Here is a 13439-nt window from a genome sequence, read left to right on the forward strand (position 1 = left end):
GTTCCAATATATCTCATGCCCCTACCGTGACATGATTTGACCCAAAAATCACACATCTCTCCACTTCCATATCTTGCAGATGATCCTCTTAGCATTTAGCTTCTTATTATCCTCTTAAAATGAAGATTCTGCTGTATTACAAGGTTGTTTGAATTCTCTAAACCTCTTCCTGCTCACATTGATGCAGTCTACCAGACTAGGTCATGTAATTGCAGAAAGGTTTGCTTTACTTAAGTAATTTTGCTTGGTACCATCTGTCAGCTGTTTTCCTGCAATAGTCTCGCCCCAGAATCTGCAGCACACAGGATGTATAGTGTGCTGACTCACTAATGAATCATTCAGCTGTTTAAGAGGCATATCTCATCAAAACCCACTGTCGGCCCTTTAAGAGCACAACTATTGATCTGCCCGTGTTTTTTTAGTTCTGTGGGTCCTCACGCTCAACATATGGGCATGCCATGCACCACACATTCAGCACTGCATGGGTGCAGCACAGTGGAAAACCACATTGAGCCTTTCAGAGTGCATGTGTGGGTACATACGCTGTATCTATCTACACTCACTAGAGCTGCAGTGTAGGCAGTCTCAGTGTTTCATGTGAGTGTTTTAAGCACAGATGGTTTCTCAGTAGGACTTATGCCTAATGAAAGCTGAGCTAGTTCAGTGTGTACACCTACACTACAAATCTACATCTACAAAGAGAAAATGCTCTGCGGTGGCCGGTGCGCTGCAGGGTGACTGCTTTATCCAGGTTTTTAATTCAGACTTTGCTGAATTATCTTTTTGAAACTAAGATAGAAACCATATATGTTTATGGAAAATAATAGTATGTGGGATATTAGGCGTAAACTGCAGGCAAAAGTGGGCCAAATTATTATTATTTTGATTATTATATGTTTTTCATAAGTGTGAACAGCATAAATGACATGAAATGTTTTTTTTTTTTTAAGATTCTGTGTTGGGCGACTTCCATATGTGATACTAAATCAGATACAGGGTTTGCAATGTGACCTCAGTCTGAACAGTTATATTAAAATTAATTTTTCTTTTATATAACTCTAGATTGACATTCATCACAATTTTGCGCTGACAAGAGGCACTTCAAATATTTTAAATACTAGTTGTAATACTTGTAAAACAGCTGTGACGGTAGTCAGTGGAGGGATGTTGACCTGATGTTTATGATGCCGTGTGTTTTGAAAATTCTACTCTTAGGGATTATTTATTAATTTAGGTTTTATTTATTTTTTAATTTTTATTATTTTTTTCTCTCCATGCAGTGCGTTTTGGAAATTCTGCTCTTGGGGCTTTATTTATCAATTAATTTATTTGTTTTATTTTTTTCCCATGCAGTGCATTTTAGAAAAATGCTGCTGCTTGGGGCTTTATTAAGTCATTTATTTGTTTTATATTATTTCATGCATGCAGTGGGTTTTATAAATTCTGCTCTTTGGGCTTCATTAATTTTTATTTTATTTATTTTTTTATTTTTTTAATTCAGTGTTTTTTTGGAAATTCTGCTCTTCAGACTATCCAGAGTTGTACATTTTGCATTGCCATTCTCATTGCCAGTGTTGTATTTTAATGTCTGCTGTCTGGGAAGTGACTCCCTGGCAGACGTATCATCTGGGTTGAGGGCTATTACTGCCACCGGTGGCAGAATGTGCGTGTGTTTGTGTATGGAGTGTTAACATTATGGGATTCTGTGATCCAAAGGCTTCTGTTTCCACTCTTGTTCCGTCCCGTGTTTGTCCCTGTAGTTAGTCTAATCACCATGTACTTGTATATGCCTCCGTCCTCTGCATCTGATTAGAACAACACACTCACTGACGTGAGTGAGCAAGGGTACACGGAGGTCTAAAGTACCATTAGCATGGATAAAAATGCTTTTTTTCAGCCAGATGGCTTAGTTGCGTCATCATCTAGCAGGTACTAATGGGGCCATGCTAACCAGCATCCCTTGGTCCCATGCCTGCCCTATTCATGAAACCTTTAGAAACCATCATATTATACTATCCCAAGGTCATAGACAACATTACAGATACAGACAAGTGCATGAATGGTCGGTTCTTATGAAGGACTGCTCCGAGGAACCAAGGATTAACTTATTTCACGCTCCAGCCCCACACAATGCGAATTCACACATTACCATCTCTAGCTTAAAGCCAAACATCCAATCCATTCGCACATCTCGGGAAAAGGTGAGGCCGTCGCTTGTGACCACATGCAAATTGTTGGGATATTTAAAGAACACTTATGCATATTTTAGGATTCAGGGACAGTAAAGCATCAAGTGTATTAATTTTTCTCTTTACCAGACGGAGTAAGCTGGCCTTAATTGGTCTTGCTTTTTTCACATTTATAGTGTGTGTGTGTATGTATGCGTGTTCTTACTTTTCCAGGACAGTTCATTTTCTTAAAAGTATTCTAGAGGCAGAACGCCCTTGGGTATGCAAGCATGGCATCGGATGTTACGACTAGGGTCAGAATGCCATCAGGTTTTATTCTCAGGTTTGCCAGGGGAAAATGTAGCTGAATTATTATTAGATGGAATTAGCTGATATTAATTTCCTTTTGATCAATGCCTATTTTTGTAGCTGTCAATTTATTAACTTATTTATGAGTTATATTAATAAATGTGTTAATATATTAATTAATTAACATATTAATTTCATGTAAAATTAATTCATTAAAATGTTTAATACATTGGCAGCCATTTTTCACACATATGACCTAGAAAATAACATCCATTTTTAGTAGAATCGCAGGAAGCACTTAAACACAGAAATGGTAAATTAGTGTCATAGTGGCCTTTAATACTTAAGGTATTTTTGGTCATGTGTGGAGAAGAAAGTGAAATCATGCTCTGTTACAGTATGTGGGACTGTGATCTGCACTTAATGGCACTATGACTGAAGTCCAGACCAGCAGAGTATCGATCACGGCCGAAGTGAGGCAGTGGATACATTACAGAAGGCTGACTGGAAGCATATGGGTCAGAGTGCTAATGCAGGCTCAGATTTCTTCATCTTCTATCTGTAACCACTGCTAACTCACACAGTTAACTGATCCCAGAGCAGCACCGCAGGGACGCACTTCTTCAGAAAGTCTGCTGGACCAGTGCAGGTCATGAACGCAATACCACCAGAGCATCTCTGTAGCCTGCGGCTGATGGGATGGTTGTTTGTAAGGAAATTCGCAGTTTGTTTAAGGCATACTAAGGCAACTACTTTCACACCTACATGATGTATTATGAGTAACCTGTCTTTTTTACTTAATGTGATATTTAGATTTTGTAATAGTTTTGTGACTGTGATTTTTTTTTTTGTGCAAATAGTTTATGTATTCGTTTATTTCCCCCTTCATATTGTTGATTGTGTAGCTGTGTATTCCCCAGATGGCCTCGTGTCTCATCCGCTCTTTCCTGCTGACTGATCCTCAGACTCTGAGCTGCAGTGGGACCTTGGCAGGGTGGCACTGCCAGACTCTGCTCTGGCACATACCCAGCATGCACCCACTGCTGCGAACAACCGTCTTCACCAAATCCAACCTAACACATTTGTGATTTTGGGGCACTTCTGTTCTTTTGTTTTTTCTCTTCTTTTTTTTGTGTTTGTGTTTTTCTGGTTTCCCAGGCAGAAGGGGACTGTGGGGGAAACTGGATTAGCCCAGCCCACAGCACCACCAGAGTGCTAATTATCTGTGTGGGGCTGCTAATCAGACAAAGCCTACTCTGTTGCACATAAAATCTCTCTCTCTCTCTCTCTCTCTCTCTCTCTCTCTCTCTCTCTCTTTCTCTCTGTGGGTATGGGGGAGCGAGTGAATTGTGTTTGGGGGTGGGTAAAGCTAGAATATACATGGTGCTCCGTGAATGTCACAGTGAAATACAGGCTGCAATGGTTGTTTGTATGGCTCGTGTGGGTTTCTGTGCTAATGTGGGGGTGGGAAAGATCAAATATTCATGGGTTTGGTGCCACACTGATTGTGGTGAATGAGAAGGAGAGAGTTTATTAGGAGAGTTCGTCCGAAATTGCATACTTTCAAATTAAATACTATATTTCGTATTTAAAAAGTACTTCATAGATAGATAGATGGATAATTATTATACGTTTGTCTTTATACCTATTCAGCCATTGATCTGTCTATCATTCCATCAGTCTGTCTGCCTGTCTATCTATCTATCTATCGATCTATCTTGTTCTATCTCTTTATCGCTTCATTCTATCTGTCTATCATTCTGTTATTCATTCTGTCTGTTGTTCATTCTATCTGTCTGTCATTCTGTCTTTTGTTTGTTCTATCTGTTGTTCTGTCTGTCTATCATTCTATTTATCGATCTCTCGTTCTCTCCATCCATTCGGTACATCATTCTATCTCTCCATCTTTAAACTATAGATGTGTACATGTGTGCACAAAAGTTGTCTCTCCCTCTCATTCATGGAGCATAGAGAAAAATATCTGTTCTATCCCTGAATTATGGAGTGTAGGTGTCCTGGCCTCCCCCTCCTCATCTATTTTTAATTCTAATAGCATTTCCTGTGTCCCTCTGTGGACTCCCGTATGGATCCCTTCAAATGTCACTCATATTACAAATAGAGAAAAGGGCTTATGTCATCTCTTTTTCATAATGCGGCCCGAACAAAGGCGCCCTCCTGCCAAGTATGTATGTTCTTGCTTGTTGCTGGGGTCTTGAGACTAGCTGTCAAGAGTTTGTGTGATTTCTTTGTTCCTCGCCTCTTTTCTCTCGTGCATATCAAAGGCTGAACCCATTATAGGCTGTAGCACACAGTTGTGTTAGCATCAGCCTTCACAGGTTAATCATTCCGAGGGGTTTGCGTATCAGATGTGCAAGGCGGTGTTTGGCTTATCGCGCCGCATTGCTGTTCACCCGTGTTCAGCTCGGCTCAATTCTTATCAGATGCGCGACTGCCGCTGCTGCAGCTGGAGGTGTTACTCCTGCATGCCTAAGAGCAGAGCTGCATATCGTCGGCCCATCTAAATGGGAAGAGAGCGTCCACATGTGTCCCTGCCAACCTCCACCCCGTCCTCCCAACCCTGCCTTTTTGTCTCTGATTACTGTGGAACATTTCCGTTCCTGGAGCTCCAGGACACTGATGGATAGACAGCGGGAGAGCGGAGACGGTCTCTGAATCACGCTCTTTTAGTTTAGTTTTATTTATGAGCTCATGTCAGGCATGTACTTCAACAGTGAACTTCAGAGAATGGTCTGTTCGATATCTGCCATCTGAGTAAGCATGTTTGCCACTCTCTCTCTCTCTCTCTCTCTCTCTCTCTCTCTCTCTCTCTTTCTCTCTGTGGGTATGGGGGAGCGAGTGAATTGTGTTTGGGGGTGGGTAAAGCTAGAATATACATGGTGCTCCGTGAATGTCACAGTGAAATACAGGCTGCAATGTGTGTTTGTATGGCGCGTGTGGGTTTCTGTGCTAATGTGGGGGTGGGAAAGATCAAATATTCATGGGTTTGGTGCCACACTGATTGTGGTGAATGAGAAGGAGAGAGTTTATTAGGAGAGTTCGTCCGAAATTGCATACTTTCAAATTAAATACTATATTTCGTATTTAAAAAGTACTTCATAGATAGATAGATGGATAATTATTATACGTTTGTCTTTATACCTATTCAGCCATTGATCTGTCTATCATTCCATCAGTCTGTCTGCCTGTCTATCTATCTATCTATCGATCTATCTTGTTCTATCTCTTTATCGCTTCATTCTATCTGTCTATCATTCTGTTATTCATTCTGTCTGTTGTTCATTCTATCTGTCTGTCATTCTGTCTTTTGTTTGTTCTATCTGTTGTTCTGTCTGTCTATCATTCTATTTATCGATCTCTCGTTCTCTCCATCCATTCGGTACATCATTCTATCTCTCCATCTTTAAACTATAGATGTGTACATGTGTGCACAAAAGTTGTCTCTCCCTCTCATTCATGGAGCATAGAGAAAAATATCTGTTCTATCCCTGAATTATGGAGTGTAGGTGTCCTGGCCTCCCCCTCCTCATCTATTTTTAATTCTAATAGCATTTCCTGTGTCCCTCTGTGGACTCCCGTATGGATCCCTTCAAATGTCACTCATATTACAAATAGAGAAAAGGGCTTATGTCATCTCTTTTTCATAATGCGGCCCGAACAAAGGCGCCCTCCTGCCAAGTATGTATGTTCTTGCTTGTTGCTGGGGTCTTGAGACTAGCTGTCAAGAGTTTGTGTGATTTCTTTGTTCCTCGCCTCTTTTCTCTCGTGCATATCAAAGGCTGAACCCATTATAGGCTGTAGCACACAGTTGTGTTAGCATCAGCCTTCACAGGTTAATCATTCCGAGGGGTTTGCGTATCAGATGTGCAAGGCGGTGTTTGGCTTATCGCGCCGCATTGCTGTTCACCCGTGTTCAGCTCGGCTCAATTCTTATCAGATGCGCGACTGCCGCTGCTGCAGCTGGAGGTGTTACTCCTGCATGCCTAAGAGCAGAGCTGCATATCGTCGGCCCATCTAAATGGGAAGAGAGCGTCCACATGTGTCCCTGCCAACCTCCACCCCGTCCTCCCAACCCTGCCTTTTTGTCTCTGATTACTGTGGAACATTTCCGTTCCTGGAGCTCCAGGACACTGATGGATAGACAGCGGGAGAGCGGAGACGGTCTCTGAATCACGCTCTTTTAGTTTAGTTTTATTTATGAGCTCATGTCAGGCATGTACTTCAACAGTGAACTTCAGAGAATGGTCTGTTCGATATCTGCCATCTGAGTAAGCATGTTTGCCACTTAATAATACTAGAGTGGGAAGATTTTTGTGGGGAAAATCGATTGATACACTTATCTATTTGTTTTCGCTCAATTTGAATTCAAATGATGTGGCACATTCTCCCCTCTGTTTTCACTTCCTCTCTGCTTTTCTCTTTCTCCCTCTATAGAGGGTGAAACGTTATAATTAGCTCTAGTACTTTCTTTCCTGTGTAAACTTAAAGTTTGAGTCAGACTTTTTTCATAGCCAATTGCTTTTACTTTGTCATAGCCATGAGCATAATTTGCTATTCTAGTCAGAATCAGATGGTATTACAGTATATTTAAATAATTTAATTGTATTTGTGACTCTGCACCACAAAACCTTATATTTATACAAATAAGCTTTCCATTGATGTATGGTTTGTCAGGATTGGACAATATTTGGTCGAGATACAACTATTTGAAAATCTGGAATCTGAGGGTGCAAAAAATCTAAATATTGAGAAAATTGCCTTTAAAGTTGTCCAAATGAAGTTCTTAGCAATGCATATTACTAATCAAAAATTAAGTTTTGATATATTTATGGCAGGGAATTTACAAAATATCCTCATGGAACATGATCTTTACTTAATATCCTAATGAATTTTGGCATATAAGAAAAATTGATAATTTTGACCTATACAATGTATTTTTGGCTATTGCTACAAATTTACCCGTGCTACTTATGACTGGTTTTGTGGTCCAGGGTCACATTTATATATTGTATTTTTATTGACAATTTATATTTACATTTGTGTGTGTGTTTGTATGTGTAAATATATATATATATATATATATATATATAATGTGTGCGTATGTAATTTGAATGTTTTTTAAATAAGAGTTTCACCAAGTTCAATGTTCACCAAGGCTGCATTTATTAAACATTACAATAAAAGCAGTAATATTGTGAAATACTACAATTTAAAATAACTGTTTTCTGTTTTAATATAATTTAAAATGTAATTTTTTCCACTGATGGGAAAGCTGAAATTTTAAGCAGCCATTATTCCAGTCTTCAGTGTCGCATGATCCTTCAGAAATCATTCTGCTTATTTGCTGCTCAGAAAGTTTTTCTGCTTAATGAACTTGTTGAAACCATGATACTTTTTTAGGTTTCTTTATTGGAAAGTGCATTTATTTCAAATAAAAAATATTTTGTATCATAAATATAATTTTTGGTCAATGTAAAGCATCCCTTCTGAATAAAAGTATAAATTTCTTAAAAAAAAAAAAAAAAAAAACTTTCTGACCTTAAGCTTTTAAATGAAGTGCATTTACAACAAAATTGTGTATATTTGTGTATATATTTTCTGTAGCTGTAACATGTTCATTTTATCACTAGCTTATAAATACCCTCAAAGCTAGAGGACAAAGACACTAGGTTTCATGAGGTCCACCTGGCATGGCTAATATGTACTATAGTTGAAGCATGGTGTGCTGCCAGCCTATTGTCCTCAGTCCTGCTTATAATGGTGTGATGTCCTCATGATTCTTATTCACGGATAGACCGGAGCCTGTGCCAAACCTCAGCAAGACTCACCTAGCTCTCGCACATCACTGAACATGACCTTGGGCCACTGAGTTTCTTCAGCCAGGTGCCACCAGAGTCAGCAAGTTACTTGTCACCATGCTGACTTTCCTGGAAATATGAACTATGATTTAGGCCTAGAACTTTCCCTCAATTTCGTATTGACAGACTTGCTTTTTCAAGGGTAACCATGGCATCAGCCTTACCATCTGCAGCTTTGTGGCTGCTAGTCTAGCATCACATGTCTGTAATTGAGTAAAAGGATGCAGGTGCTTTGACTGAACACAAACTGCCTCTTCCTGATTGTCTCCTCCATCTTCTGTTATTTGTGTGCGCTGTAAGTTTGTGTAAACGGTGAATTGTATCTCCTCTTCCTGAGCTATTCATTCATCACAGCTGCAGTCTAATTAATGTCATTTCTCTGCATGAAGATCTGTGCGAAGATGTGTTTGTCTTCTCTCATCTGAGTTTATCCAGGATTTATATTTTTAACCAACTTTGATTTGATTATTTGCCTTTCCTTATATGAGATATGGTCACATTTACAATTGTTCTGAGAATTTTTGTGGGTCACTTTAGCAGGAATATATGTGATTAAGCATTTAACGAGAGTGAAAGATTGTCTACACAAATTTCAATACAGGTTTGAGTGTTCAGCTCAACACATCCACGTGACTCAAATTTTTTGTTGTTATTACCGCACATTTACTTGTACTATGTCAGCAACATGGTCCAGTTTTGATCCAGTTAAAACCAGCCTAAACTGGGTCGCTGGTCTTAAAGGCACAATATGTACGATTTTTTAATTAAAATATCCAAAAACCACTAGAACAGTGTTATATATTTGTGCTGACTCTGTTTAAATCCAGAGAAATAAGCAATTTTAACTAGTGACACGGAGCGTGTCTATAGTGTAATTGTGTCACCTGCCAATGATAACCCCTCGATTTCCGGTTTTGTTTTGTAGAAAACATGGAAACACCAAAGATGCTTTAATATGTTGTGCGTTTTAATAGACCGGTGACGACCGCACAGAGTAGCATAATAACAGAACTATCAAATGTATCTAGTATGATAAAACAGTGCTGCTTTTTTTCCCCACATACACACGACCGGAAGGAGCGGAAGCGGTCGACTGTGGCATAATAAAAGCTCCGCTGCTTTCGAGCCGTGTGTCGTGCTCGTTCAGCGGCATCGTTTTGCTTCGACGGCTTTCAGCCTCACCCTGCTTCATTCTACTACGTTAATAAATCATTAGCTCATCCATGAACATGATTTCTGTCAGAGTCCCATCGGATTGCATCGGCTGTGGGGATGAAGACAACTCCCATGATTCCACACTCATCAACGGCGTCATCAAACTACGCCTTTAATTCTTTGTTTATTTTGAATACACGCCCTCTAGCGGCGAAAATTACATATTGTGCCTAACTAACTAGTCTAAACTCCTCTAAAGCCAGTCTAGGATGCCAAGATCTTTGATCATTAAAAAAAACTAATTTCATAAGAATCTTAAATATTTAGAAAATGTTCATATTAAATCAGTTTTGAAAGATTGTTATATTTAAAACATTAAATACAATTTATTTATTTTTTTGTATTATAACATTTTAACTGTCCTTTTAATAGTATTTTATTAACTTAATTAACTTTTAATAGTATTTATGTTTTGAAATGTGTTGTTTAAATAATTGATTTTAGAGTTTGCTGTTTTGTTTTTAACTTGAGACAAAATAGTATATAATTTAACATTAACGTGAATATAGTGACTTTTTGTTTAGTTTTTTCTGTTAGTGTTATTTCCGTTATGAATGTTTCAGAGCTTTATCTGGTTGATTTGGCACAAGTTTCCTACCATTTAGACTGGAAGGTCTGTTGAGATACCTCATTTGGCTCACGATTTTAAGGCCCACAGATATATCCATGCACGTCTGTGATTGCTAATGAGTTTTATTGATATGTGAGGGAGTTATTGTGTGAAGCTGTATAAGCCGGTATTGAGAGTGTGTATGGCTTGAAGTCAACCGTCTCCTCTGCTCTGCAGGTCAGTTCCAGTAAGGCAACTGGGAGTGCTCAGGCCAACTCCGCTGGAGGGGCTGTGGCAGGTGCTACGTGCACAGGAAGTGTTGCTCCAGCACAGGGTGATCTGGACCTGTTCAGTGAAACCAGCGGGAGCAGCAAAGCAGAGGACTCGGCCAAGAAACCTCTCTCCAAGGACTCTATTCTCTCCTTGTATGGCTCCAGCACCGTCCCACAGCAGCCTGCACAAGGTACATCCATCCCCCAGAGTCCCACTTTCTTATTCCTCAGAGAATGAGCGATCTGAGCGAGAAAATGCAGATCTATAAATGGCGCTATGCATCCGGAGTCCATTTCTAATGGTGCTTTGGGAGTGTGTGTGTGTGTGTGTGTGTGTGTGTGTTTGAGTGAAAGAAAAAGCAAGCGAGGTTCTTGAGAAGCCCTGCTTTAATGGGGGTATCAATAATTCAAGCACTGCGTGTCTCAGCACTCTGATACTGCTGAACGTGGTTTAAGCTGCCTGCTTCGCCTGCCCTACTCTTCAAAGAGGACATTTCCCAAAACCTCAGATGCTCCAAATGAAGGCACTGCCAATGCTTCACCATCAGGACGTGTTAGATGCCCCCTTTCATCCTGCACACCTCTTCTGTCTCAAAGATCCATTTCCTCTGGGCTCGAGGCGAGGAACTGCACACATTAGCGCAGATATTGATCGCTCTCTGCCGTCTGTGATGTTTTGTGTGTCAGTGTCCTCTGGTCTGCTTCTGTTTTTGTCTCTTTGAACATATTGAACATGTCGTCATGTGTAAATCATCTTATTTGTGTTTCTTTGTGTGTTTCTGCTCCCACAGCGACTGCGATGTTCATGGGCCCGTCTCAGATGCAGTTCCCTGCGCAGCCACAGGGGAACTTCCAGGCCTTCCCCGGGATGGGAGGAGCCATGCCCCCCACTACCATGATGGGGGCCGTCATGGGACAGGGTGGCGCTATGATGGGCCAGAATACAGGCATGATGGTTGGCATGACTATGCCTAACGGTTTCATGGGAAACTCACAGCCAGGAGTGATGGGCTTGGCCCCAGGCATGATGGGACCTCAGGGCATGGTGCCCCCCCAAAACATGTATGCCATGCAGCCAGGTCAACAAGGACAGTGGAATATGGCACAGGTATGTTATATTTGGATTTGTGACTTGTAATGGTGCTGTAACCAATTTGCAATATAAAATATTCCTTTAGTCACTGAAATAAGTCTCTTATGAAATCACACACATCTCTATGACAGCTCTAGGCCTGTGAACGATATAAAGTGCACTTTAAAAACATCCTATGCTGTTTTAAGTCTATGCAAGAAGTGTTTTGTTATATTTCGTTTGCTGCAATACCTTTGAAGAGTGGGATTTTTAAGTTATTACATTATATTATACTATACTATATATTATATTGTAATTTTATGTTAAATGTAAATGTTAGATTTACCTATTTACCTAACCATATTTGTATCTAAATGTATGAATATGATTGATTATTAATACAAGTAAATATTCTATTATCATAGACATGATAATATATTAATATATCATTACATTAAATGTTTAGGGTCATTAAGACTTTTTTTTTAAAGAGATTACTTTTAAGCCCCGTTCACACCAAGAACGATAAATAAAGATAACTATAAAGATAAAGATATTGGCGTCCACTACAGCGGATGATATCGTCTGTTTATTCGAAGCGCACGCTCGTCTGCTGCTTTAAATTCTCCAGCTCATTATAGCAGGATGGATTCTGATCGGCTGTCAATCGTTCTGAAAGTGATTCCAACGATATAATTTCTCTGTGCCTTTATCGTTATAGCAGTGGTTTAGACTTTGCTATTCTTTAAAATTGAGAATGATTTTTAGAACTATATCTTTATCGTTATCTTGATAGTTATCATCCTTGGGGTGAACGGGCCTTTATTCAACAAAGAGGGCATTAAATCGGTCAAAAATGACAGTAAAGACATTTGTAGTGTTAAAAAAAGAAATCTTACTGACCCCAAATTTTTGAATGGTCGTGTATTCTTAATAAATTTAGCAGTAAATAGGAAGTGCAGAAATATAAAATAGAAATTTTATATAGAAATATAAAATTACCTTTTTATTGTATTATAAAGACAGGGCGATCAGGATTAATTAAATCTAAGATTATACTGTGCTCTAGTGATATTTACCTTATGAAAAAGTCCTTATGAAACTAGAGTAAAGATATTGTATTTTTATGTTGGATTGGTAAATCGGTCCACTAGTCAGCTCTTATAATGCAGATAACACATAAACTAATCAACCATCTAGAGTCAATCACATTGGGTAAACTGGATTGTACGGCCTAAATAAGTGTTAGGTACATTGCAAGAAGGATCGAGTCTAAATTCTGACAGCTACAAGAACCCATTTTGGAGCAAGCAATCAGGGAGCTGGCAAATGAATGATTAATGTAATAATATCATGGCATAAATTGTGTTCCAGGTGGAAAAAAGTGAACCTGAACAAATGTCCTAATTACTTACTGTTGATGATGGTACACTTAAGTCACAAACCAGAGGTCAAGAGCTGCAGGTTAGGTTCATAATGTTCCTCTAGGGAATGTATTTTTAACCAACCCTCCAGAATCTGCCATGAGTCAGAGATGTTAAAGTAGACGTTCATCATCGGTGCAGCGTGCTGGCTGCAGTGGATCAGCATCGGCTTTTTATAGAGAGAACATCTATATCTGAAGCTATTACCATTCATCATATCCGATTCCAACAATGCATCTCCTGGTATCCACAAAGCTTTCCTTTTATTCAGATCAGATCTTTTCAAAACCATTTCGGTGGAAAGCGAGCTGTCACTTAAGGTGTCTCTCTGTCACTCTCAGCCTATAATCAGAGATTCATAATAAGGGTTTTAAAATCCTCATCTAATCTGCTGTCACCTCCCATCTGCATGTGGCTCATTAAAGATGAGTGCTCAGTGACTCCGACCTCTCAACTTCTATCATCTCCCTGCCTCGCCCGTGACCCCCTGCGTATGAGGCTCAGAGCAGAGGGAGTCTGAGATTTCGGCCTCCGGGAGGTTAATTACACATCA

General features: G+C 39.6%; 1 protein-coding gene across 6 annotated transcripts in view; it reads left to right on the forward strand.

Annotated features, from left to right (window-relative positions):
• The window catches only part of LOC107588664 (stromal membrane-associated protein 1-like), a 115007-nt gene that overhangs the window by 96468 nt on the left and 5100 nt on the right, over positions 1–13439 (forward strand). For all 6 annotated transcript variants that reach the window (XM_016276861.1, XM_016276862.1, XM_016276865.1 and 3 more), the window contains 2 exons: positions 10356–10581; positions 11182–11498. In XM_016276861.1, coding sequence (XP_016132347.1) covers positions 10356–10581; positions 11182–11498 — 543 coding nt within the window. The remainder of the gene's footprint in view (positions 1–10355; positions 10582–11181; positions 11499–13439) is intronic.

Source organism: Sinocyclocheilus grahami, unplaced genomic scaffold (genome assembly GCF_001515645.1).
Source record: "Sinocyclocheilus grahami isolate Dianchi unplaced genomic scaffold, SAMN03320097.WGS_v1.1 scaffold106.1, whole genome shotgun sequence".
NCBI lineage: Eukaryota > Metazoa > Chordata > Actinopteri > Cypriniformes > Cyprinidae > Sinocyclocheilus > Sinocyclocheilus grahami.